This window comes from Piliocolobus tephrosceles, chromosome 11 (genome assembly GCF_002776525.5).
Source record: "Piliocolobus tephrosceles isolate RC106 chromosome 11, ASM277652v3, whole genome shotgun sequence".
NCBI lineage: Eukaryota > Metazoa > Chordata > Mammalia > Primates > Cercopithecidae > Piliocolobus > Piliocolobus tephrosceles.
Window position 1 is genome coordinate 107,873,110 of NC_045444.1, and position 26,892 is coordinate 107,900,001.

Sequence of the window (26,892 nt, forward strand, 5' to 3'; positions counted from 1 at the left end):
GCCCAAGGAGGGAGGACTGCTCAAGTGCAAGAGTTTGAGACCAGCCTGGGCAAAAGAGCAAGATCCCGTCTTTACAAAAAAAATAAAAAATAAAAAATTAGCCAGACATGGTTGTGCACACCTGTGGTCCCAGCTACTCAGGAGGCTGAGGTGGGAGGATTGCTTTGGCTTGGAAGACACAGGCTGCGGGTGCCATGATTGCGCCATTGCACTCCAGTGGTGACTGAGTGAGACCCTGTCTCAAGAAAGAAAGAAAGGAAAGAAAGAAAGAAAAGAAAGGAAGGAAGGAAGGAAGGAAGGAAGGAAGGAAGGAAGGAAGGAAGGGAGGAAAGGAAGGAAGGAAGGAAGGAAGGAAGGAAGGAAGGAAGGAAGGAAGGAAGGAAAGAAGGAAGGAAGGAAAGAAAGTTTGCTCATAAGTCATCCAGAAACAAATTTTATTTAAGCAATTTAAAATTATAAATGTGGGTTAGGGTATTACTACCCACATCTTGAAGAAGCCATTTGTTAGCCACTAAGGCTGTTCATTTTGACAATTATGTAAAAATGACAGAAAAGTCATCAAATCTACTTTCTAACTATGTCCTCTCTGGAAATCAGTCAAGTCCATCAAATGTAGTTTTTGAAACCTGAATGTGCAGGGATTTCATCAGGTAGGCAGGTATTTGAAGTATGAGTAGAACATGAATATGATCTTAAAACTCTAGAGTGTATTCCACATCCTATGGACACACAATGTTGGTGATGGTTTCTTTTGCTACTAGAAATTCTTAGAGGAGAAAGAATGGTCTCATAAACACGTGTTGCCTTTCAGTCTGCCAATTCCTTCTCCACTTAACATCTGGATATCAATAGATATTACTTAAACATATTTGTAATATTAAGTGGACAATCTGGGGACTTGTGTGTATGCAAAAATGATTGGACATTTGAAGTGAGATGTACGGGAATGTGAAGACTTGTATCTACTTCATGCCAGGATAAGAGTTGAGTGAAATGAGCCTTCTCCTCACCATTGAATTCAGGCAACTCCTTTAACATGGGAAATTTCTTAAACAGAGACCAAAGCATGTGGTCTACGTAGGGTCATGAGTTAAAGAGAATTCATTGTGACTAAATAAACAAATGCTTGTTCCTCTGAGTCAGTCGTGATGACATCCAAATATCTTTACCATCCAGTTCTTTTCATTGCAACAGAATTTTACTTGTGTGTATCACTGTCTTTCCCATTACAAAACAATAATTTTATAAATGTCAAGGCTAAATAATGCCTGTTTATCCTGCCAGCATAACTTGAAAGGTCTACCACCATTGTATAAATATGTATTTACCTCTAAACTCTCATAAATCCATTTAAGTGAAGAAGCTTCACTGCATGACCCCCCTACCACTGAACTTCATTTCACCCCACTCTGGCATGTTGTAATAAAACAATTGGGGTCACAAGTGAAAGACAGATGAATAATACTTGGACAATGTTGGAGGAAGAAGTGCACCTTTCTTCTGTGGAATTCACCGCGTTTCACTTAAGAATATTTCATACACACTTGCAACACCACCATGCATTAGGAAAGGTGTTATTATTAAGGTATCATTATCTCTCTAATTCCCAGGTGGAGGAACTGAGTTATAAAGAAAAGTGGAGCGAATTTCCCAGTGTCAACATTTCAGTTGGCTTCAGAATCCATAGCTGTCCGGATGCCAGAGTCTGGCTCTGCGCCCTGGGAAACAATGCATCATTCCTATTGTTCTCACATTTCTCTTCTAAAACTTCATGGAGGCAGTGGAGAGAGTTAACACTTTTACTGTTGCTGGATATTATTTAAGGCACTTGGAAAGTCCTTTTTTGGCCTTTGCATTGGCCTTGACTCTAATACATGCATATGTTGAAATTTTTAAGATTCAGAAGGCGACCTTTGAATAAAATAAGATTTCATACTTCACCTCTCTTTTGATCCTTCCCTGATTACTTCATTTACAGAAATACCTGCTGAGCAGGAACAAAACAACACCAGCATAGCATATAATGTTAATTTGTGAGGCTATTTCAGAATGGACTTGTTCTCTTTTGAAATGGTCTGCTTTTAATATGTTCAGTGTTTAGAAAACACCTTGTCTTAAGTTGTTGACTTTAAGACAAAAAAAAAAAAAAAATTAAATTATTCCATGTATGCAAGGTAACATTCTGTTGTAGTTAAAATATAATGCCAGCTGGGAGCAGTGGCTGATGCTCTGGGAGGCCGAGGCAGGTGGACTATCTGAGGTCAAGAGTTCGAGACCAGCTGGGTCAATGTGGTGAAACCCTGTTTCTACCAAAAATACAAAAATTAGCCAGGCGTGGGTGGTGGGTGCCTGTAATCCCAGCTACTCAGGAGGCTGAGGCAGAATTGTTTGAACCCAGGAGGCCAACGTTGCAGTGAGCCAAGACTGCACCACTGCACCCTAGCCTGGGCAACACAGTGAGACTCTGTCTTAAATAATAATAATAATATTATTATTATTAGCATTTTTTACCAACCAAGCAAAATAAAACAAAAAAGTCCTATATTTTTCAGCTTTTAACATGAATATCCAGAACTCCTAGATTTTTACAAAAGTGGTGATAAAACAAAAATTGTTGGAGTAGTTTTAAAAACAAATTTCACATTCCTTCTGAACAGAAAAGCTTTTACAACTAATGTTGTAAAAAAGGTTTTTACTAAACTGTCATGATTTGACAGCATCAAATTTAACATTCCTTGCTCTATAAGAAATAGCTTTCAGCATACAACCAAGGGGAAAAAAAGGTCGTTAACATCAGCAACTCTTGTTTAAAAGTGATAAAAATGAAATAACTCAAAAAAAAAAAAAAAAAGAAAAAAAGAAAAAAAAAAGTTAAAATGTGTCCAGTCCAAAGTTACGTCCTTTGCTTCTAGGAATGAACAAACTCAATGCCGGGATGTAAAAATAGAAGCATTGAAAGCTAATAGGTTTATGATGCGCGGCGCATTTTTCAGTAGGTCAACTTTCTGATCATGAGGAAGCCGAGGCGAGTTCCAAGTCTTACCACTGGCATCTTGGTAAATCCTCTTTGGCCCTGTTTGGGGACAGAGTTTCCTGGAGCAGGACAGAAAATGAGGCTAATGGAAAAGTCTCCCCAGTACTTCTCCATTGAGGTAAACAAGAGAGAAAGACTCCTGTGCTTGCTGCCTGGTGCCCAGAAGATACTCAATAAACATGTGTGCCATGAATGAATGGCACCAAAGGACAGGAGGAGCCCTTTGTGATGGAAAGCGCACAGCCAACAGCCAGCGAGTGTCTAGGACCATCCCTCAGAGCCTGACCTCATCTGGTTCATATGTCACTTCTCCCTGGAAGAATAGCAGGGAAACCATACTGTGTTTGGTCTCCTCTTTCACTGTCAGAAAAGGACTGAAATCCCGAAAAACATCGACACAACCTGAGAGACGTGAGAGAGTATTTTTCTGTTTTCAGTATTTCGAATGAGATCAAGTTTAAAGCACGAAAGAAGTTTTCACCGGAGAAAAATTCATTCTTGGTTTTTGGACTTACCTTGCAGATCTGGGGTCGCTCCTTTAAAGGAGCGAAGTGTGAACGTTCTCTATTCCAGATTGTCACAGCCCACTATCCATAAGATAGGACAAGTTTGTAGAGTCCTAAAACAAGACTTTATATGGCACAGCCTCAGGCCCAAAGAAACAGACCTTATTTGTCCAGTTAGGGATTATGGGGCTTGGTTTTTTGTACAAATATATTTTAAATCCACTTTCCCTTTCTTTCCAGCCCCCTGCGTCATAGGAATCCACCAGGTGGCTTGAGCACTGAAGAGGCAACACGAATGAGCCACGTTGCTTTCTCCTAGGATTGTTTTTTTTCCCCCATGGTATGAACCAAGCCCTAAAAGCCACAGCTGAGTCCTTAAAAAATGTTCCTGGGCATGGTCTTCATTCCAGTGAAAGAGAGATGACTGTAATTTATGCCACAAACAAAATACAATGGTTGTAATTCCAAATGGAGAGAGAATCAGGGATGTCTCAGAAGCTCAGTGTCCGGCAGCAAATACAGCATCAAAACTCGGAGGCAGTGTTCTATTTCTATAGGTACATGTATTTTACAGACTGGTGATGAACAGAAAAGTACTTCTGAGAAACGATTTGTTCCAGGTCTAATTCAACTGACCGGCAGTCATTTCTGTAAGCCCCACAGGTTCAGCAATCTGTACACCAAGCAACGCTGCAGACATTTTTTTAAATTTCTTTAATTTCAGAGGGCGAAGACGAAGTAAAAAAAGTGCAGTTCTTCAATTAAAGTGCATGGATGAGGTAAACTAATTTCAAGAGTTTTGAGTTTATTCAGTACTGGCTCAGACAGGAACCATTCTGCCGTGCATCTGCTGCATTTGGGTTCGCATTGCCTGGACGCTGCTCAAAATCTTATTCTGGTGCGTGATGGCTGTGATACCAATTCTTGCCAGGTCCCTGTACACAGGGCGACAAAAGAGGGACGGAAAAAGTCATGGGGGCTGACAGTCTCTTTTCTAGGGCTTCATGCAGACACACATTTGAATCAGCCACAATGAATACAGCACAACAAGGCAGGTGTATTAAAATGTTTCATTAAGCAATTTAATGCAACAATGTAGCTACTTTATAGAGGCTGTGTAAAATTACATTCGATCAAAATGAGAGGCATTCCAGTTTGTTTTTGTTTTTGTTTTTGTTTTTAAATGAGTAGGATGATTATGCAGCTCAAAGCAAAAAAAAGAAAATACTATTAAATCTAGATTTACCCTTTCGTGTTACATCGTTGAGTACTTACTCCTGGTTCACGTGCACCACAGCCTCTAGTGTGGTATAACCAGCAGCTGTGAAGTTATCCTTATACCGGTCCATTTTAATGGCCTGGAGCCAATCGCCCACTGATACCACAGCAGAGAATTCAGGGGAGCTTGGATCCAACAAGGCAGTGTTAGGTCTAGAAACAGAACAAGAAAATATAAGCAGAATGGAGCTACCAGTGAGACAAGAAGACTCTGAAATCTGATTGCCTCAAATTAGGCAAGGAAAATCAAAAAGCTAAGAGAAGGTTTTAAATGGAACAACTGTTGTTAAATGTAACCATGCGGTATTTTGCTCTTAATTTCACAAAGCTGCTAAAGCACGTATCAATCATCCTATTTGTTCTTAATTCTATTTCCTGCGCTTGTTTCATGTGGCCCTCTGAGGGCATTCATGCTCATTGCAGGTCTTTTAACACCCAAGCCTGGCGTGAAGACTAGGAGAGCCCTCATGGCTGAAACCTGTTCAGTCTTTGCAGAAAGAGTCCAATCCCTGCCAGCACTGAATATTACAGACTTTCGTTCAGCAACTATGGAAACCCTAGTGAAGTATGAGTAAGGAAAACTGCGAGCTTGCAACCTGCCAGACTGGATGGAAGCAGAGAAAACAGCAAGAATTCAAGTCCAGCATGCTTCCAGCCAGGTCTGCAGGCAGACTTGGGGCATTCAAACAAACTTGGGACAGCAGAGAGTTAATCCCCTCTTTAATCAACCCCTGCCTGACCAGCACGAGTGCCAAGGCTGGCAGAAGAATGGCCACTTTGATCACTGTTTGGATTGCGGAATGTGCTTCTCGTATTCCCTTGCTGGGGTTCCTGAATAATGATTTCAACAAATTCAAAGCACTTCTTATTAACTTATTTATTAGTTTACTCATTTCTTAGGCCAGGTGTTTTCTATTAGGTCACTGTCACAAGCAATTACAGGTAGGAATTCTACCTTTCCTAATGATAGTGACACATAAAAAATCATTTACTAATAAAAACTATTAAGAGAACTATAGTTAGTCATCCTCATCATCCAATTGCTTAATAATCAGAGTAGGGTTCATGGGGGTATTTTATACTACCTTTACTATAATAACCTGTAGAAAAATACTGCTACTTGTTAAGTCATAGTTTTTGAACTCTGTTTTCCCTAAAAATTACAGAATGTGTTTGATCTTAACACTTTCACCTGATTTTCAATGTGATACTATATTTAAGTACAAACATTTAAATCAGAATTATATCATTACTACTAAATTTTCAACCAAAAAACCCTTTCCTTGTAAAAACAAAATTAAGTCAATATAATGCTTTAATTTTCTACATAGCAGAATTAATCCAATTCGATTTTTTACATTTTAATTTTCATCTAAATAGACTTGATTTGTATTTTTTATATAAATATTTTAACAAAGATGTGTTTTATCAATCAGTTTCATGTCCAAATAATACCTTGCCATTGTAACCTTTCTTTTGTGTCCATTATTTCAATGTAAATTTGATTTTCTAAGTACAATTCTGTAAATGTTTATAGCAAAAATAATCAAGATGTAATTATTCTTTCAATTTTGAGTCAATAACAAATGTTACCTCATAGAATTTTGGACATTTAATTGAGTGTGGCTATAAAGCAATAATATTTGTTATTAGACAAAAGCCAATAGTTTGCATTTACTTCTGACTTTAAGTCAAAAGCGTTAATGAGGAAGATGTAGGCTCTGAGCAGCGACAAGGTCAAAATGACCTTACAATGAAAATATCTTCACTCAATGTCAATAACTTTAAGGGTTGTTCTTAAGCTTGTTCTGGAAGCCTTTGTGCTCTTGGTGGCACACCATGACATTAGCCTAATTTTGTGCTGAGTCACATACCATGTTATACTATGTCTCATTATAGGTAAGCCATAATAAGCTTCAAAGCTATTTAAGTACCATCAGCGAAAAGAATTTAGAACTGATAATAGTGTATCTAATACCTCAACTTGTTTTGTACCTTGGGGCAAAGCAGATGCTATGTGGTAAGAGTGGTTGAATGACTTATGCTAAAAGAAGAAGTACCAAACACCAAAAAAACTGGCCTTGAATGGACCCTCAGAAAAAATACATGGGCTCTGGTGCTGAAGATCTAAAATGTGGAAGAGAAGTCAGCTAGCTCTGGAAAGGAGGCCTTATAGTCATCTATTTCACCCTCCTGGAGAACAGAAGAACAAGAAATAGCCTCACAACAGTAGGAGACTTTTTTTATTTTTTAGTTCACATAGTGACCAAGTGGCAGAGGTGAAATGTTAACTCAATCTTTTTCAGTTTGATTTGAAAAGAGCTAGACCATTGAGGATTTTGTGTAGTGGCTAATGACAGGGATTTGAAAACCTGGAGGAGAATATCGGGTATCTCTACTGTCTATTCCAAAGTTCTCTTTTTTTTTTTTTTTTTTTTTTTCATGTAATGTGTACTCGTTCTCTTCTAGGATCTTTAGTCTAAGTTTTCAGGAGGAAGATGAGAGGAGAACACCACAGGGCCTGCAAAGATTGGAAGGGCTTAAATACTGTGGGAGAAAATGTCCTATTTTTAACACAGGATCATGATGAAACAGAAGCCTGTGAGGAGCCCAGACTCGGAGATGAGTGAGTGTCTCACCTCTTGCAGGCCTGAGTCACCTGGTCTATTATGCCTGTATTCTAAAATTATTTAACTGATAAAGATGGTCGACACCCTTTCAGAAGAGACTACTGATATGTAGATATCCTGAACCTTATACCAGTAAAGTCCATTCTCCATATAGAAAGTTCTCACTGAACTTGTAGGACTTACAGTATCTTTATGTTCTCTACAGACTGATATGCTTCTTCATTTTGCTCATTCCAAGAAGGTAAGTACCTCTTTTAGGTGGTCCAATCATTTTGGTCTTTAAAATCATTCCCAAACATTCATCTGCATGCTTTGTAACTCAATCATTTCCTATCTTGGCCCTGTTTCCTCCTTCTCTGAAAGACTCAGAAAAGGGAAGCCAGAAGAACTGAAAACTAATTAATCTCTTTCTTACAATTAACACTTTATAAGTCAACTTAAAATTGCTGTGCTTAGAGACCTGTCTTCTAATCTTTATTTCTTACTATTCCAATGTTTCTGCCCCATTTCAAAATATAGCTGATCTGAACGTCTTCTAAAAGTACATTTCATCCCTCTTCCTAAATTTCAGGTCTGGCATCCTAAAATAGGCACTTCAGTTATTTCTTTGCTATTATTACTTTTTAAAGCTTTTTCCTTATAACTATTTGATGGCTGACAGGTATTAGGTTATTCAAAATGCTGAACAGAACTACCTTAAATACTGTACTAATTGAGAAAGAAGCCACCCAGTTTGCAGAGAGCCATGAAGTGGCCTCTGATGAAAAGGCAGGAATTTAAGTGAGTCACTTGCCTGCCTCCTCTAACGTGTTCTTTCATACATCACTATTAAGTAAGCACGGCTGACCTGGAGCTCTCCGTCCCCGTCCTCTTCAAGCTGTTGGGGTTGCGGATGAGTTTGTCCAGCATGTTGACAATCTGCCCAAATTTAGGCCTGTCGCTTCTCTCCTTCTGCCAGCAGTCTAGCATCAGCTGGTGGAGTGCAATGGGGCAGTCCATTGGGGGGGGTAACCGATAGCCTTCCTCAATGGCTTTAATCACCTATGGAAGACAACAGGATCGTACGTTAAGCTGCCAGGCAAAGCTGCTGTTCAAGGTTCACCCTTCTGACTGGCATGTTTCTTGTGCATGAAGCTGCCAGCAAGCTGGAGCCTGGGAACAGCTCCAACTCCTTCACATGAGCCAAAGCTAGACCTGAGTATCACGGGCAACAGGAGAGGGAAGCCAGCTGTTGCTGTGAGGTGTACTCTAAAGGGAAGACGCATCAATCATCAGTGTTCCCAAGTGGTTAGAGCCCAATCAGATCCACAATGTGGTGTCAGTTTTGGTGATGGCCCTCAGAGATCACATGGCCCTGCCCCCTGCCTCCAGTCCCCTGCCCCGCTCCATTCTGCTCTTCAACATTAGCACACCTAAACACTCTTAGCAAAAGAGACTCTGACATAGCGCTAAAGACCTCCCTTGGGAAGCAATTAATAGCTGTCTCCAAAATGGAATTTTCTTTGCATCCTTATAAGCCCCCGTCCTCTTACATAGACAGCTAGTGGGTCAACACCAGAGTCCAAGTCCAGATGCCCAGCCATTTTTTCTTTTGGATTACTTTACCCCTAGACACCAATTCTGAATTTCTTTCTTGGTCTCAGTTGGCTGTCAGTCAACCCTGTTAAAGGTGTCAGTAAGTAGAATTTTTTTAAAAAAGTAAAAAACAATTTAAAAAATTCCTTCTTTTGGGGCATTTACATTTTGAAGGAGACCCTCTCACATCTAAAGAAGGAAGTTACAATGGTAGATGATAATTGTCTTATTGGCCAAGACCATCCAAAGTGTCCAGCACAGTCTACTTGCCTAGTAAGTCATCAATAACTCATTCAACAGTGTCTTTGCTAATTCTAATTTTTCTCATCTGTCTTCACAGGCCTTAAATTATTTTCTTACAGACTTTTCTCTAACATCCTTCCCCAACTTTGGAGTATAAATTCCAATAAAGTAATATGGTAGGATATATCAAATTTATAGAGAATTACTTCATAGCTTTTTGGCTACTCATTATCTTTGTTTATGGATATCCTCTGGATTCTGGAGGTGCTTTTATTTGTTTGGGAGTCTAAAAATTTTATTTGCTTTAAATCACTCCATTTATTTTTCTTTCTATCAACATGATAGCTGCCAGGGAAATAACCAGTGGTTGAGCCATCCCAATGACTTCATTGGACTCACCCTGTGGTGGGTCTATTGACTGCTCAGAAATTGGCCTTCGACAGAAAACAGTCTGTTGGGTCCAGTGTCTTTGGATTAGTATGACTGTGGTCTTCTTAATAAGAGCACTGTTTCAGTTTAACAAATCATCTTGTGATTTATTGAGCCCTCTGATCCTTTTTCTCCCATGTATTTGGCCAATATCTTGTATCAGTATCACCTCCTTTTCTTTGTAAAGCAGACTTCTCTATGCTGTCTTATTGAACCTTATTCTATTTGTTTCTAGCAACTACACTACGTCAGTTTGATCACCTGGGTTTCTTTTATCTTTCCAGGTGCACGGTGTTGACTCTAGACTTGATGAGAGCATTTTGCACTGAATTGAGGAGAATGAAAGCAACATTGGGCTGATGCCAGGGGAACATAAATTGTTATAACCCCTCAGACTGATTAATGCTCTTTCATAAGCTCCCTATCCACTGCCAGCTTGGAAGATGGCTCATAGGTTAGCAAAGCATATTTTCTCAGTTTACTGCTAAATATTTTGGGGGGCAGAGGATTAAACCAAACAAAAAACTTGCTAAGTTTGACATATTTTCAACAGTTACTTTCACTCCATTTACCATATGCCAAATTAATTCTACACATCAAAGTAATTCTCCAGATACACTTCCTATTGATTCCTGTTCTACATAGAATCCAACACAGAGACAAATAATAGATCAATATTATTTGTGAGCAAGAAATGGCTTCAGATGCCTTTTCATGGATAAAGCCAGAGAACTGAAAGTGCAAAACAAAAGAACAGTTTTAATATATATGTATATAGAAACTGCCAAAATTACAGATCTGAACATATTTAGGGTGGAAAAACTGACATCTTCAGATTCTCTGTTCTTACGAACACTTGGTCGTGACTTCAATGAAAGAAAAATAAAGCCTAAGTATCAAATAATTATAGTAGTTACATTTACTATTTGCTCATTTAGGTTTTTTGTCTTTGTCCCTCTGAGAGTCTCTAACCTGAATCCAAATGTGGCTACAAGAAGCTACTAGAAGCTGTCTGCATAGCATAATCATATAAGCAATAGATTACATGCTATTCACCTCCATAGTCTTTTTCCAGCCTGTAATTACTATGACTTAGGCTAGCTGCTTTCTTCCTATCTGCTATGAATCTTCCGTTATAATTCACAGATAATACAACGTGAACACTACCGAATTATTCCCCTTAATCTGGCTAGTCAGCATAGAGAATTCTTTTTGCCCCACCAGACACGGAGTGCATCATTTTCTCTATTGCTCCAAACATTCTTTAATTGATACGGCAGCCTGCATGCTATTTCTTAAGTGCACCTGGCTGTAACCGTCAAGGCTGCGCAACTTCCTGTTGTTGGAGGAAGACAAAGCAGATGGATAGGTAACATTCCACCACAAAGATAATTTTTGAAAAGAGGTTCCCAAAATATAATTCTAACTGATAAACTGAATACCTTGCATTTGTAAACCCTCTCTGATAATGGCCTACCACATACATAAAAAACTAGGCAAGTTCAAAAAGTATAGGTAGCCATTTAATTTTAATACGATTCCCAATCTTTCCAGAACTAACGTAAACTTTTCCAGGATTAGCTAAAACGTGTTCTAGGAAGACCCCTTGAATCTAGGGTTTTCTTTTACTTTTTTTTTTTTTTCTTTCTTTCTCACTGGAGATGTTTGTAATTAAATTCTATTACTCTGGAATCTTATTAGTGTCATTATTGAATCCTTTTCTGAAATTGCAGTCATCGTGGATCCTCCCTTACGAAGTAGTCCAGATGGTACATTTAAAGGGATGTGCATAATTTACCAAGGGTCATTGAGTGAAGCTTTATTTTAGAGTCCTCAAGGGGCGAGCTCTAATTACAATGATGCCAGCTTTAAAATATTCACTAGTTTTCTTTCAATAAACCTTTCATGTCCGTTTTATCATATGTGAAATTTATTTTTTCATAATCTTTGCATTTTCTTAAAATTCAGTTTCATTTTGTTTTACTTTGGTTTTGAAAGTTCACCAAGTAAAAATACCATCCCATATTTTTTATCTATGCATCTATGTGTGTATGTATCTATCTCCCATACTGTACCATGTAGGCCATTTAATTCTTGTCCTTGAAATCAATAGTTGTTGGTTATAATGTCGAACTAGCTTGCTAGATATATCTGTATTAAGAAAGTTGAGTTTAATGTATCATTTCAAACCCCGTGCTCACTCCATCATACAGTAATGCAGAACTTCCTGAATCTCAATGTGAAAAAATATATTTCAGAACATAGAGACTTACATCTTGATTGGACATATCCCAGTAGGGCCTCTCCCCGTACGACATCACTTCCCACATAACGATTCCATAGCTCCATACATCACTTGCTGATGTGAATTTACGATAGGCAATTGCTTCTGGCGCAGTCCACCGGATAGGAATCTTGCCACCCTGTGAACATTTGAGCCGTAAGTTATTCCTTAAGTACATCACTGATGTGCCATTTTAGATTCCGAATGTAGCTCCTCCTAGCCAAGCAGGACAACAGCATTCTTGAGATAGCTCTCAAAACAAAAGACACTTGTTCATTTTAACACAAGTCTTCCAGGTTAAGACAGTTCTCATATGTTTTCTTTACTCACAGGGAAGTGACTAAGTAATCTAATTATGTTTTCAAAACCTACCTATTATCTGAGCTCTGCTTAAGGCAATATTCTAGAAAAAAAGAAATCTCAGGTTTTACAAAATACATGTTATCCACGGGGTATCAGTGATATGTAGCTGACATTTGTTTGATTTTTTTGTTGGATTCTTTCACCCAGGAGCACAAAGGAAGGCAATGCTTAATACTGCTTCAAAAATCATGAATGAAGGAATTTAAATATGAACATTTCTATCCAACACAAGTCTACCTCCCCTTATACAGCATGAGAAACATGCCCAATAGCTAGGGGATGATATGATAAATAGGCCTTTAGAGAAAGCCAAATAATACCAGACACTAGAGCTATTACTGACTTTAATGGAGTAAGGACAGGATTTTAGTTGTTATTAAATTAAAAAAAAAAAAGACTTGTAAAATGGTAAAGCAAGTGAATATTACCCAGGAAAAGTTTCAAAATGCATTTTTTTTTTTTTTTTTTTTTTTTTTTTTGCCTCAAATGTCTTCTTTGTTTCTGCTTATGTTTAAGGTATTTTCAGTCAGGTTTTCAATGTCCTAGGGTTCCACCTGGGGAAATTAATTCAAGTCTAATTCAGACCCTTGAGGTATCCCCAGGGCCATCATTTAAAAGTTTTCTTTGCTTTATTAGGTAGGGCTATGAAACAGGACAATAAATTGTACTGTAAATTGCTTTGATACATTGCAGTGAACTCTGAAAACCCAGTGTATTGCATTCATCCTTGTTACACACAGGACACTTGTACTGCATTCCCCCCTGCTTAAATATTTGTCTAAGGTTTTATCTATGTAAATGTATCATTCTAGAAGCCTCCTTTAACTTTTCTTTCTCCAACTACTGGGAAAAAATAAAAGATCTTCAACATTCACAAAGATGTATTCTTTTCTAAATGAATGGACTTGGAATTCAAAAGAGGACAAGCATAAGAATCAAAATTTGAGCCAAAGAAATAGAATACTATACCCCCTGATCTCCCCCACGAAATAAAAGGCTCAGCCAGGCAACCAACCAAATAACAACAAAAAACCCCCATTGCTTGGGATTGCAGATGCAAAACGAGGAGTGCTAAAACGGGAAAATGGCTGGTAACTGTCAGCTTCGTGTTGATTTTAACAGTGTCAGTGTTAATGGCCAATAACTGTTTTATGATTCCGTGTTTATTCCATTAGTATTTTATATTCAGATAGTCGAGCTAAGATAGCACAGCCATTAACTGTGTACTTAAAACTCTTAACTGTGTCTTAATCCCCGCTTATCTACCAGTGGTAAAATGAAGGCCATTAGATACTAGAAAAGCTTGCATGGTATAAATGTTTTATAAATCCTGTATATACATTCTGAGATTTGGTAGCCAACCAACTAGAAACATTGCTTTGTCTCATTTAGAATAAGGATTTTTTTAAAGAATAGAAAAAAGGCAAATACAAAATCTAAAACAAAAACAAAAAAAAAAAAAAAAAGGAAGAAAGAGGCAGGAAGACAGCAGGCAAATATAAGTGCAAAAAAATAAATAAGCAAAGCTACCTCCTGATTTTCTCAGTAATTGATCATTTATTGTATAAACTGATCCTTAATGCTTGCTTCCCAGTTAGCTCATTTTTATTTAAGACACCGTTTTATTGTTCATAACACTTTCTCCCCACTGCCCCCGCCAAGAAAACATAGAGGGAAAGATAATTCATTTTGCTTCTAGTTTGTGGCTGTTAATATTGTCATCATCTAGGGTCAGCTTCAAAATCCCTCTTTTCTTGGAAACATGGTTTAAAAATGGACGCAGGAATACGAGGAGGCTTTGAGGCATGAGAAAACTTAAGAAATAAAAGAATTACAAAGGGCTTCGATCTCGAAGTGAGAAGAGAGGAACAGTTTCACCAGAGTGAAAGCCCAGATGTCACCAATCTTTCTTACCCTGGTAGTGTAAGCTGCTTCCGGATCATCCTCAAGCACTCGGGACATGCCAAAATCAGATACTTTGCAGACCAAGTTGCTGTTCACCAGGATGTTCCGTGCGGCCAGATCACGATGCACATAGCTCATATCAGATAAATACTTCATCCCAGACCCAATGCCACGAAGCATGCCCACCAGCTGAATGACTGTAAATCTGCCATCATTTTTCTGCATAGAAAAGGAGTGAGGAACAATCCCATTACCATTAGGCCAAATTAATTCTCACCAAGCATTTATTACTTGGATCTTTTTGGATATCTGTATCCGGTACGCAGTGAAACTCAACATGATTTCCAGGCCCTTCTGACCAAAGTCACTAATTCAGTAGCAGACTGTACCCTAGGAGCTGGGTTTGCTTCCTGTGACAGATGGAAATTATCCAACTGTAATGAATCTATGGCTCAAACAGCTCCACATTACAGGAATAAATCAAAAACTACCCTCGTTGAACATGGATTATTTAATAGCCTTAAAAATCACATCATTCTCGATTTCTCCTCTTCTTTCTTTGCCCCATTAAAAAGAAAAATCCACGAATACCACCGAACAGAACGAATACAAGGACTCTGTTAGGAGTCTTCCAAATACCAACATTCTTGGGTTTAATATAAAGTCGTCACATACCCTGAGGAATGCATCCAAGGAGCCATTCTCCATGTACTCTGTTATGATCATTACTGGTTTACCTAGAGTTTTCAGAAAGAAAAACACAAACCTTTGATGAGCACTGCAGTTAATGAGATAAAAATGGGCTGTGCACAATTTTACTGCCAAGACACCTGTCTTGTGTGATCTAATTTAATTAAAACAAGCCAAGCTTATGCCTCAGCTGTGGGGAGCTAGGAATGAAATATTAAAAGGACGAGTAGGTTTAAATTCCATCTGGATAGTTAACCCTTTGGGTGGCTTGTTGACGAGGTTTTTAACTAAAGTGGCCTCTCGTATCCAGGGAGCAACATGAATGGATAATTGCTCTCTCAAGCAAAAGGGGAAAATGATAAATGGGAGGGCCTGTTTCAATGCAAAAATAATCTTTAGGATAATTAATTTATTTTGTCCCCAGAAGAGCCACTTGTAAGAAGCTAAGGACATCAATAGGCAGATCAACTTCTTTTCTTTATTTAGAGAAATCCGTGTTTCAGGGAGTAGTAGCTATGTTGAATCCTTCCTTATCCAGACACATCTTAAAACCAGGCATGCAGCCGGGTTCGGTAGGTCACGCCTGTAATCCCAGCACTTTGGGAGGCCAAGGCTGGAGGACCGTCTGAGGTCAGGAGTTCGAGACCAGCCTGGCCAACATGGTGAAACCCTGTTTCTACTAAAAATACAAAAAAAAAAAAAAAAAAAAAATTAGCTGGGCGTGGTGGCAGGAGACTGTAATGCCACTACTCAGGAGGCTGAGGCAGGAGAATCGCTTGAACCCGGGAGGCGGAGGTGGCAGTGAGCCGAGATGGCGTCAATACACTCCAGCCTGGGCAACGATACCAAGACTCTGTCTCCAACAACAACAACAACAACAACAACAAAAACAAAAAACAAGCATGCGATTTCTCTTCACTGTCTTGCTCAGCTCAGGGGCTCTGTCCTTTCTCTTCACTTTCCCTAACTATGAATAAACTTGCTTTGGTCTGATTCCTTAAACTGCCTACCTCAAAAAACAAACAAACACAAAAACCCAGAACAGTCAAAGGAAAGGTTCAGTAAATTATTTCATCTGAGACAGGAATTTAAATTCAGTACTAGAACATCCTTGTTTCCCCCATTCCGCAAAGAAATAAAAATGATTTTAAGCCCTGAGCAGAATGAGGTGGAAACAAGATTTTCACTGAAGTCCTCTTTCTGAGGACTTTAGGACTTAAGAATCATTCTTCACTTTCTTGCACAGGCAATGAGCTCAAGGTCTGAAATTCCTTCTTTCTAAAGGGTATTATTGCGGAGTGGAGGGTGGGAATCATGAATTTTTTTTTTTTTTTTCTAAGAGAAGGATCAAACAGGTCCCTAAAATATTCCTTTGGGAGACAATGAAATGTCAGTTTGAGACACCAAAAAATATTCACACTGCCAGGGCACGGTGGCTCACACCTGTAATTCCAGGACTCTGGGAGGCTGAGGCAGGTGGGTCACTTGAGGTCAGGAATTTGAGACCAGCCTAGCCAATGTGGTGAAACCCCGTCTCTACTAAAAATACAAAAATTAGCCGGGTGCAGTGGCAGGCACCTGTAGTCCCAGCTACCCGGGAGGCTGAGACAGGAGAATCACTTGGGCCCAGGAGGCGGAGGTTGCAGTGATCCAAGATCATGCCACTGCACTCAAGCCTGGGTGACAGAGCGAGACTCTAAAAAAATAAAAATTAAAAAAAAATCATACTTTCTATTGCTGCATTTGCTGATTATTTAGACTTCAGTCTAGAAAAATGGGCTGAAATATTTCACCGCTGAAAAGCACCCATGATTATTCCAAAGAAACACATTTTCCACCCAGTGATGCCATCAGCTTATAATTTCCGGCATATAGGGAATGGGGAAATTTTTCACTTTAGGGGCTAAAGTGTTGAAGAGTGGATTTTTAATTCCATGAAGTCCAATATATCAATTTGTGATACTTCTTGATTTCTTGAGTTTTTGATGTTGTGTCTAAGAAATCACTCAGAGGCAAACACTTTTGTATTAGAAAATAGTACCATGGACATGTTATTTTCAAGTGAGGAAAGAAGGCTGGTAGAAAAAGTGGGAATCTTGGTGCAGACCAAAGGTGAATAAAACCACTTTTAAGTCTTTTCTCTTTGCCGGCTTTTTGTGCTTGCCGATCCTCTATCAATATAAATAGGAAATGCTTAGTTCTCAGATTCATTTACCCTCTACATGTGTGACCACGGTTTTCTACTTAAAAAAAAAAAGAAAGATTTTTTTTTTTTTTTTTTTTTTTTTTTTAAGAGACAGGGTCTGGCTCTGTGGCCCAAGCTAGAGTGCAGTGACATGATCACAGCTCACTGCAGCCTTGAACTCCCGGGCTCAAGGGATCCTCCTGCCTCAGCCTCTTGAGTAGCTGGGATTCCAGGCGCTAGCCACCGAGTTCAGCTTGTGACCATAGTCTTCTGACAGAACAAATGTGCCTAAATGAGTTTTAATCAACCTGCCTCAATCAAAAGATACTTTGTCAACTAATGAGAAAGGGCAGCCTCTCATGGCTGTGCATTAACACCTCCTTGCATTTCACCAGATCCCTCTGGAGCTGTGGAGACTACAGGAGAGGATCCAAAAGCAAGGGTCATGCGGAGAATTTATGGTCCTCCTGCCAATTTCAAAAGTTACTCAAGTAACTGCTGGTAATGAATTCACACGCTTCCACTCTACCCTTTCACCCTCACACCTCCCTAGTCGGACTCTTGGCACCATCTTCACAATTTTTCTGCATTCCTTTTTCTGTTTATTAAAAGGATCCATTTGTCAGAACCTTTATGAGCTCTACAAGAGAAATAAAGACGAATGTCTCCGTAAGCAGAGGGGCTTATAAAATAGGCCTGGGCTGGGCTCTTGGATAGAGGAGTCTCCTTCCCTCCACTAGGCAGGGATACAGTGGGGAGGAGAGGGGTGGGGGAAGGGAATAGCTTCTCCAGTAGAAATTTTAAATCATTTTAATTCAGTGACAACTGCATTATGCAAATGCATCCAGTCGTTTATAACAGTTACAGCTGTAATAGCTATGCGTTTTAGAGGCGCGGTGGGACTTTAATACAAAGATCCCCTGTTTCTTCTCTCTTCTGCAGAGGTGCTAGGAAAATCACTGTCTGCGACAGGAAAAACACCCTAAGCTGAACAGAGCCTCCTTTTTAGAAAACGGACCTGCAAAAGTATTTAAAGGGAATGTTATCTTTTAATTAAAGTAGTGAAGGACTCTGGGCGGCCCTGAAGGCCACAGGCAACAGAAAAATATCCTGTCTGTAAAAGTAATCTCAAAAAGCAAATAGAGCTATTCTATGCTAATTATAGGCTTCACCTTAGGCAGAAAATTATATATCCTTCGCATCAAGGTTCCTTTTTGTTTTTGTTTTTTTTGTTTTGTTTTCTTTGAAAGATTCTGAAGATGGGGAAAGATGTCCCTACTTCTTAAGACATAATAGCACCATTGAACACATATGAGGTTTTTTCTGAAAAAATTTGCTATTGTGCTAACCACCCAAAATATTCTATTTCATCCCCAAAACAACCTTATAAGGCAAATGCTCTTTTTACCTCCATTTTACAGATGAGAAAACTGAAACAGAAGGATTGAACAAGCAGTCCAAGGTCACAAGCTTTAGCAGCAGCAGAGCTGGTACACGGTCATTTGTCCCCAGTTCGGTGGTTCTCAAAGTGTGATTCCCATACTAGCAGCTTTGGCTTCACCTGTGGTGAGCTCTCTAGCCCTCCAAACTATGGCCCGCCCACCACCTGCTGAATCAAACCTCTCAGGAAGAGGCCCAAGAAACTGTCCTAACAAGCTTTCCAGAAGATTTTTACTTATGTTTGAGGACCTCTGGACTCAATAGTGTATACTTTCTCTCCCATTTTAGTTAACCACCTCATTTCTTCTTCCTAAGGATTTCGTACTTTGCATCCTACTAGCCACCTGCCCCAGGCCTAATGTCTCATTTTTTCTTTTCTTTTTCCTTTTTCTTTTCTTTCTTTCTTTTTTTAAGTAGAGACAGGGTTCTATTAAAAAATAGGTTCAGGTGCCTCTGTCACCTGGACTGGGGTGCAGTGGCACTATCATAGCTCACTAGGAATGATACGGACAGGAGGCGGGGAAATACTAGGTAGAAAATGGTGGTTCCCGGCAAAGGCCCCACCTTCAACCCTGGAAACCATGGGCATTCGGTTGGCACAGCTAAACTCCAGGGGAAGATTATCTTCCTATTTCTATTCCTATTCCTTCCCCTTTCCAGCTCCCCATTCTGCTGAGAGCCACCTCCATCACCCAATAAAGCTTATACATTCACCATCCTTCAAGTCCATGTGACCTGATTCTTCCTGGATGCCAGACAGGAACGCAGGTACCAAGAGGGGAGGGTGAAAAAGGCTGTCACTCTGACTCTCCACTAAGCTGGTTAACACTTAGCCATTTGCAGATGGCAACTGCTAAAAGAGCATTATTTGTAACATACACCTTCTGGGGCTCCAGAGATCACTGGTGACCACTCACCTGGGCTCCTGCAGGTGCTTAACCTGTGTGCTCCCCCTCCCACAAAAAGTTTGAGCTCGGTGGCCAAGCAAAACAAGCCACATCCCATTGCAAGTCCCACGAGGAGTTCAGGAAACTTACCCATCTCAACTGTAGCCTTGAACTCCTGGGCTCAGGTGATCCTCCTGCCTCAGCCTCCTAAGTAACTAAGACTACAGGCGTGAGAGATTGTTTTTCTCTTTAACCTACCCTCCTCCAACTGCTTCACCCCACTGGGGTGGCTATATTGCCATTACTCTGCACATGCTGAGTGAAGATGCTTTCCACAGATACCTTGAATCAAAGAAGAAAAGCCTTGGCCTTCCAGGAGACATAGCCCCAGGCTTACAAGATCCTTGACTTGTAGTATATATGAGGGCTTCTGGAACAGAGCCACCTTAAACAGGGACTGCCTCAGCTGTACTGTCTATGTGGCACTTTATAAGTTGGTCTTAGCCAGCCTTACAGATGTATTCAGAGTTTGCTTCACAAAATGCATCTGTTGAGCTGTGTCGCATTTTAACTGAAGCGTGGTTCACAGGCTCAGTGAATGCTAATGGACTAAAAAAGGAAAGTTCAACCAGGTGTTACTGTAAATAGGTGCTGAACTGCAACAGCCATCAATCAGGCAGAGCAGACAAGCAAATCCCCCAATATATTAAAGATTCCCAAGCTTCACCCTCTGCATCTGGAACCAAAGATTCCAGCACAAGGTGTGGCCAGGTTTTGTTGTGCTTTATAGGAAAAGTCCTTAAATTTTATTTTGCCTACCATCTGCTTGTGCCTATCCTATGACAATCAATTTGGCCTAGCAAACGTCTGAAAGATGGCATGGCATACCAAAAATCTGCTATATTAATTTCTCTAAAATCTCACACAAGCTGCCTTGGAGATTGGGTATCAGCCGAAACCATAGACCCATTTAGAGCTGACTACAAGATTAATGACTTGTCCTGCACTGATTTCCTCCTATTAGCAATCAGTGGGTCTGCGCCATCTGTCATTTCCCTGGAAAGAAAATGTGTGTTTAATTTCCCAGTAACTTCTAACTTGGCTTTGTAAAGGGGGTGACCCACGTACATTTAGTGACCACGCCTTCCAAGTGAATGATGTTCGGATGGTCAAACTGTCCCATGATGCTGGCCTCACTCAGGAAGTCTCTCCTCTGTTTGTCTGTATAACCAGCTTTCAGAGTCTTGATAGCCACACAGATCTCTCTCTTGCCAGGCACTTTGAGACGCCCGCTGCATACCTCACCAAATTCACCTTTGGGAGAGAAAAAGAATCTCTGATGGACCAGAAACACATTCAAGATGAAAGAACAATAGCTAACATTCCTTGAGTGTTTGTTACATGCCAGGCCCTGTGCTAGTGCTTTGCATAGATTATTTCACAAAATCCTCCATGCAACCCTGAAGTAGATGCTATTAGCCCCATTTTATTAGAGAAAACTAAGCCTTAATGAAAAAACCCTACACAAAATCTTACAGTTAGTAAGAAATAGAGTAAACATTTTGAATGTGATCAATCTGATTTCAGATCGCATTAAGTTTCTAAGAATAAAATCAAAATTGGTACTAGAGTTCTTTATAACACATGATATTTTATACTCAAGAAAAGGAAATTTCATGTATATACACACATACTCACAAATACATTTACATAATCCACACACATATTTAACATCCACCAAGAAAACAGACTTATTAGCAGACACTCAGACACTTACCAACTCCTATAACTTTTTCAATCTTAATGCAGGATGCGTCAATTTCTTTGGCAAATTCTCGAACTGCTTGGTTGGGATCTTCGTACGTAAAGGGGTCCACATACGTTCTCACACCTAGGTAGTAAACATGATAAGTTGGCTGAATACTTCTCAGCAACCACTAAAAAACATAAGTAGTCTGGGTCTAAAATTACAAAACATAGGAAAAGTCAAGTTAGCTGTACGGTCTTGACATAAGAAAATGGTTAAATTCTTGCTCTGGTTTTCATTAGTGGGTAAACAAAATATTGTTAGCTACTTAAGAGGCTGCAGCTTTACTGACTTCCTGGAATGTCTTCACACTTCACGGACAAGATTTTTAAAACCACCCATCCAATGGAGGAAATTTGGATTGTGTTAGCTGAATACTATTGTCTCAAGCAGTTGCTCATAGCTCCCTTGCCTTTGCATGAAGTCCACTGCTTTCAGTTATCCTCCCTTAGGGAAGAAAATAGAAGCTTTTTAATTTTAACCAGCTCTTTCCACATGGTGTCACATTTTGCCCAATATCTGGATGAATTAAATATGTGACCGACAATTAACAAAATTAGATTAAATCTAAGTTAAAGTAGACAATAAGGTTAATATCAGCTAGTTGATTTGAGAATACTGACTCTGTAGTGGACCTCCACTTCTTTTCTGTTTTGGAAAGAAGGTGTTATAAGCAAAGATATTCAACTTTGCCAGAAAGCTTCAGCTGGAGATAACCATTGTAGCCTAACTGTGAATGGTCTGGACATCAGGAAGTACGATTCAGTCATATCTCATACTGCTCATAAACTAAATTTAGATGTGTTTGGAGGCAGCCCAGTGACAGATATTTGGGCCAAGAGGCAGAAGTCATTGCAAAAAGCTTTGTCCTGGCATTTGCTCCTCTCCCTCCTGGAGCTGCTGGGACACTAGGACACAAAGGGTATGCAGGACACCAGTTGGCCCAGTCCCTTTGACTGTCCAAGCCTATAGGTCTTGCCCTCATCCCAATACCCTTGGTTAGGAATAAGCTCCTTAAACTGGCAATTTCTTGCTACTTCTTTTTAATAGATCAGCTTTAAAAAAAAACATATATCTCATGTAAAAATTGAAAAAATATGATTTTAGGAGGAAATGAGGTGAACAAATGGAAAGCTGTTAGACACTCCATATCCCTCATCACTTTATATGCTATAGCCAAGAAAATCTTTAAGATGAGTCTTGCTACTCCCAGTCCCTCTCCTTCTTCTATCTATTTTTTTTTGGAGACAGAGTCTGGCTGTGTCACTCAGGCTGGAGTGCAGTGGTAGGATCTTGGCTCACTGCAACCTCCGCCTCCTGGATTCAAGCAATTCTCATGCCTCAGCCTCCTGAGTATCTGGGATTATAGGCGTGCATCATCATGCCTGACTAATTTAGGTATTTTTTGTAGAGACGGAGTTTTGCCGTGTTGGCCGGGCTAGTCTTGAACGTCTGATCTCAAGTGATCTGCCTGTCTTGGCCTACCAAAGTGCTGGGATTACAGGCATGAGCCACTGTGCCCAGTCAATCTTTCTTCTATCTTTTTGCACTAATATGTGAGTGACTTGTTACTTGTGGCTATCTAAATATAAATACATTAAATTAAAAAGATCCCTTTCTCAGTCATATTAGCCACATTTCCAGTCTTCAACAGCATGTGTGGCTATTGGCTTACATATTAGACAGTGCAGATATAGAATAATGTTATCTCAGAAAGTTCTAGTGGACAGCTCTCCTGGATAGTCACCAACCACTGTCCATTTGAAAGTCTTCTACCAGCTGGGCGCCGTGGCTCACGCCTGTAATCCCAGCACTTTGGGAGGCTGAGGTGGGCAGATCACGAGGTCAGCTGAGGTGAGGCTGACACGGTGAAACCCTGTCTCTACTAAAAATACAAAAATATCAGCTGGGCGTGGTGGCTACTCGGGAGGCGGAGGCAGGAGAATGGCGTGAACCTGGGAGGCAGAGCTTGCAGTGAGCCGAGATCGTGACACTGCACTCCAGCCTGGGCGACAAAGCAAGACTCCGTCTCAAAAAAAAAAAAAAAAAAAAGTCTTCTACCTTGCTTAAGTCACTCTAGAGACACTTCTTTGAATGTCTTCTTTGACCTCTTTGGAATATCAAAATTAGAATCAACTAAAAATTTACTGATAGTCACTAATTCTATATCACATATAGCCATTCCCTGGGAAGTAGCAATTACTGTTACATTTCTTATTCTTTTCCTCATCCTCAAATTTCCAGCTTATATGAAAAAAATTACCCATTTTAATCTTGCCACCCAGCTACAAGAATGAACCAGCTAGACTGATAACTTTCTCAGAGTCGAGGATAAAATACGGAAAAGTAAAAATCTAAAGAAACATCTCTACCTCATCCCACATCTTTAATCTCACCATCCAAATCGCCCATTTCAGTTTGATACTCAGGAAGTACATTATTGGGATAAGGAATATATTATATAACGTTAATAGTCACATAAATATTATTTGGACATGTTTAAACTAGAAAACATAAGACATGCTCTAAAAATAAGATTTTTTAATCCAATTCTTTGTACCTTGATTCAAATGTTTCTCTTCATCCGCTTCTTGTTTGGCTTTACTGTATTTACTCCGTCTATTAAAATTTTTTAAAAAAGAGAATTATTTTCCTCAAACACCTAAGCTTTAACACATGCCATAAGACAAATTCTTTGCTACTGTAAGTCAGGCAGGTATGCTATGTACATTTCAGAGATGAGAACACTGAGACTTACAAGAGATGAAATACTTGTCACCCAGGTAGTGAGTCATGGTTTTAAGCTCAAGCAGTCAGAGACACATCTGAACCACAGTTTTAAACTGAGGTGTCTTACAATGGCTTAAAGCAAATGTTTTATAATATAATTATAATTCAAAATCTCTCAGAGAAAATTTATCTTATTGAAGATAAGTTTATTGGCTATTTTTCCATTTACATAAATGCACGTATGTGTGTATATATATATGTACATGTGTGTATATATATATGTGTGTGCATGTATATATATATTTTAAATTTCCATGGGTAATTCTGCGTAAATCAAATGGCAATAATGTTCAGTATGTGATGGGTAACAGTAAATATTATTGCTATAACCAGATAACTACTACCACAAAAATTCATTATCATATTACATGATACTCTTGAAACAATACTTTTGCGGTTACTGGTTTCAGTTGCTGCATACAAGTTCCCAACTTATAAACGAAAAGTTTAAAAGTAAGTATTTGCTTTGTACTGAATTATGTTCCCTAATTTGTACAAAATGAGCAAGGGTAAAAATGAGAAGCTTTGTTTTGCTTTGCCTAATTCACTTTCGGTAAAATGGTGCATTATCTTAAACTTGGCATTCTGCTCCTACAACTTTTAATAGCGTAAATCTGGCTTTGTTATAAAGCTTTGTGGATTAGAAATCTTTAGTACATATAAATCTTCAATCATGAACGTATATATCTCTCTTATACAAACTGGAAAATCAACTCAAGCCTTGGAAATCAAAAATATATGTACATTGTGAATCAGGAGAATATATATCACTTAAAGGAATCAGAAAATCAACTCAGTTGATATTACAGCTGTCTAAAACTTGGGAAATTGAGACCAAATTAGTAAATAAAATGTATACATTTATGTTTCTGTCAGAAATGTAAAATTTACACTGGAATTTACATCTTAGGTTTTCTTAGAGCTTCAAACACAAGGTAAGGTAAGACTCTTACAGAAAAAGAAACAGTGTCTGAGATGAGAAAAAATTCCCCAAGGCCAGGTTGTCTTGGCAGTGTGGTCCTGTCAAAATCCTATACTCCAGACTCTTAAACTTTGAACAGGTAGAAAGGCAGATGATTATGACAAAGAGAGAACAACAGAACCTAAAGGAGCCAGGCAGTGCAACCAGAGAGGCAGCAGATCCTGGCCACATGCTCCAAGCTGCCCCCCCACATTCCTCTCCTAATTGTCAGCAGCCCAGGAACCAGTTCAGCAATCAGACCCTCAGAGCCTACAGATGTTCTTCCGTGTGGATAATTCCCTGGCAAATAATAATACCTTGCATTTTTACACTGCATTGAACTTTTCAAAGTGCTTTCATCTCAGGTATTATCTCCTCCCCTAACTGTTTGCAAAGCAGGAACAAACTTAGCAAAACAGAGACTCCAGTGACGACAGCTAACTGTGAAGTACGGTGTTTCAGTCCCAAATCATAAGCTTGCATTTTCCTTTGCATTTAACTTTTCAAAGGGTCTATTGTTTTTATTTATTTATTTTTTATTTTTTGAGATGGAGCGTCACTCTGTTGCTCGGGCTGAAGTATAGTGGCATGATCTCAGCTCACTGCAAGCTCCACCTCTAGGGTTCAAGCGCTTCTCCTGCCTCAGCCTCCTGAGTAGCTGGGATTATAGGCACCCACCACCACACTCAGCTAATTTTGTATTTTTAGTAGAGACGGGGTTTCACCACGTTGGCCAAGCTCGTCTCAAACTCTTGACCCCAAGTGATCCGCTCACAGAGGCCTCCCAAAGTGCTGGGATTACAGGCATGAACCACTGCACCCAGCCAGAGTCTATTATTTAATTGCATCTTCATGATAACCCTATGAAAGCAACCAGGCAGACAGACACAAGCTCAGTTTCCCTGTGGATGAGGACATGGAGCCGGGTGGGGTGGGGGGTGGGGAGCAAGAGGATCACCACGTGTTCTCCTAGCAAGTACCGGACTTTGTGGAAACCCTGATCCAGCCCACAACTTCACAGGGCCTCTCTTGCTGGAGACTAGTTACGTAAGGATACCTAGTGAGAGTTAATTATAAGTAGTGTTACGTTTTACATCAGTACATTCACTTAAAATGAATTCAACTGCTCTTAAAATCCACTGCTTCATCGAAGTAACTAAACAGGTTTAAATACCCTGAAGCCAAACAACTTTCTATAAAAGATGAAGTCTCCAATCTTCTTCCTCTCCCTCCACCCCCATCCTTTCCCTTCTTTTAAAGGAAATATAAGAGTGTGAGGTCAGGGATTACTAACATAACATTTTATGTCAGGAAAATGCCATAGATTGGTCCCAAGGGTGTGATAGGGTCCTGCCAGCCTGAAGGATTTTGTCTTATCAGAGCTCCTAAAAGCATTATCTAAAATTACATCTTTTAAACCACTTAAGATTTCGAATACTGATTTGAATTTCTTTCCTTTGAAGAAGGAAAAAAAAATGCATAGAATGAGAAAGCTTTGGTACCAACTTAAAATTGTCAATGAAACAAAAACCTGGCATATACCATAGAAAACCATGGCCTGAAGCTGCCCGGGAAAGTGTTTATCTGTTTTACATCAAGCACATTCATTAAATATGTGCAAAGCCAGAGGAAATACAAAATGACAGGGGTCATTAATTATAAGGTTGACACACCCATCCCTTCCTCAGACTTCTAAACATAGAAGGAGGAATTAAATTAGTGGTGAAGGTGTGTTTTTAAACGAGAATTTTTACGTGGAGTGTTATTTGGAGGAGAGGAACCTTAAGACTGCAGGAAATGGCTGAAAAAAAAAAAAAAAAAAAAAACAAGGATTACTGTTCAAAGGCTAACAGTAGTCTGTTTGCTTTTTTAAAATATCTGGAAA

General features: G+C 39.4%; 1 protein-coding gene across 3 annotated transcripts in view; it reads right to left on the reverse strand.

Annotated features, from left to right (window-relative positions):
- Positions 1-4,248: 4,248 nt before the first annotated feature.
- EPHA4 (EPH receptor A4) overlaps positions 4,249-26,892 on the reverse strand; it is a 150,496-nt gene continuing 127,852 nt past the window's right edge. The window contains exons 10-18 of one of the 3 annotated variants that reach the window (XM_023222140.1): positions 23,817-23,875; positions 21,227-21,340; positions 20,578-20,763; positions 14,923-14,984; positions 14,257-14,466; positions 11,969-12,118; positions 8,296-8,489; positions 4,816-4,971; positions 4,249-4,475 (exon numbers count right to left, since the gene is read on the reverse strand). In XM_023222140.1, coding sequence (XP_023077908.1) covers positions 4,361-4,475; positions 4,816-4,971; positions 8,296-8,489; positions 11,969-12,118; positions 14,257-14,466; positions 14,923-14,984; positions 20,578-20,763; positions 21,227-21,340; positions 23,817-23,875 — 1,246 coding nt within the window. In that variant the 3' untranslated portion in view covers positions 4,249-4,360. Of the gene's footprint in view, positions 4,476-4,786; positions 4,972-8,295; positions 8,490-11,968; positions 12,119-14,256; positions 14,467-14,922; positions 14,985-20,577; positions 20,764-21,226; positions 21,341-23,816; positions 23,876-26,892 lie in introns of all 3 variants that reach the window. The other 2 variants (XM_023222149.1, XM_023222157.1) reach the window with 2 other exon arrangements.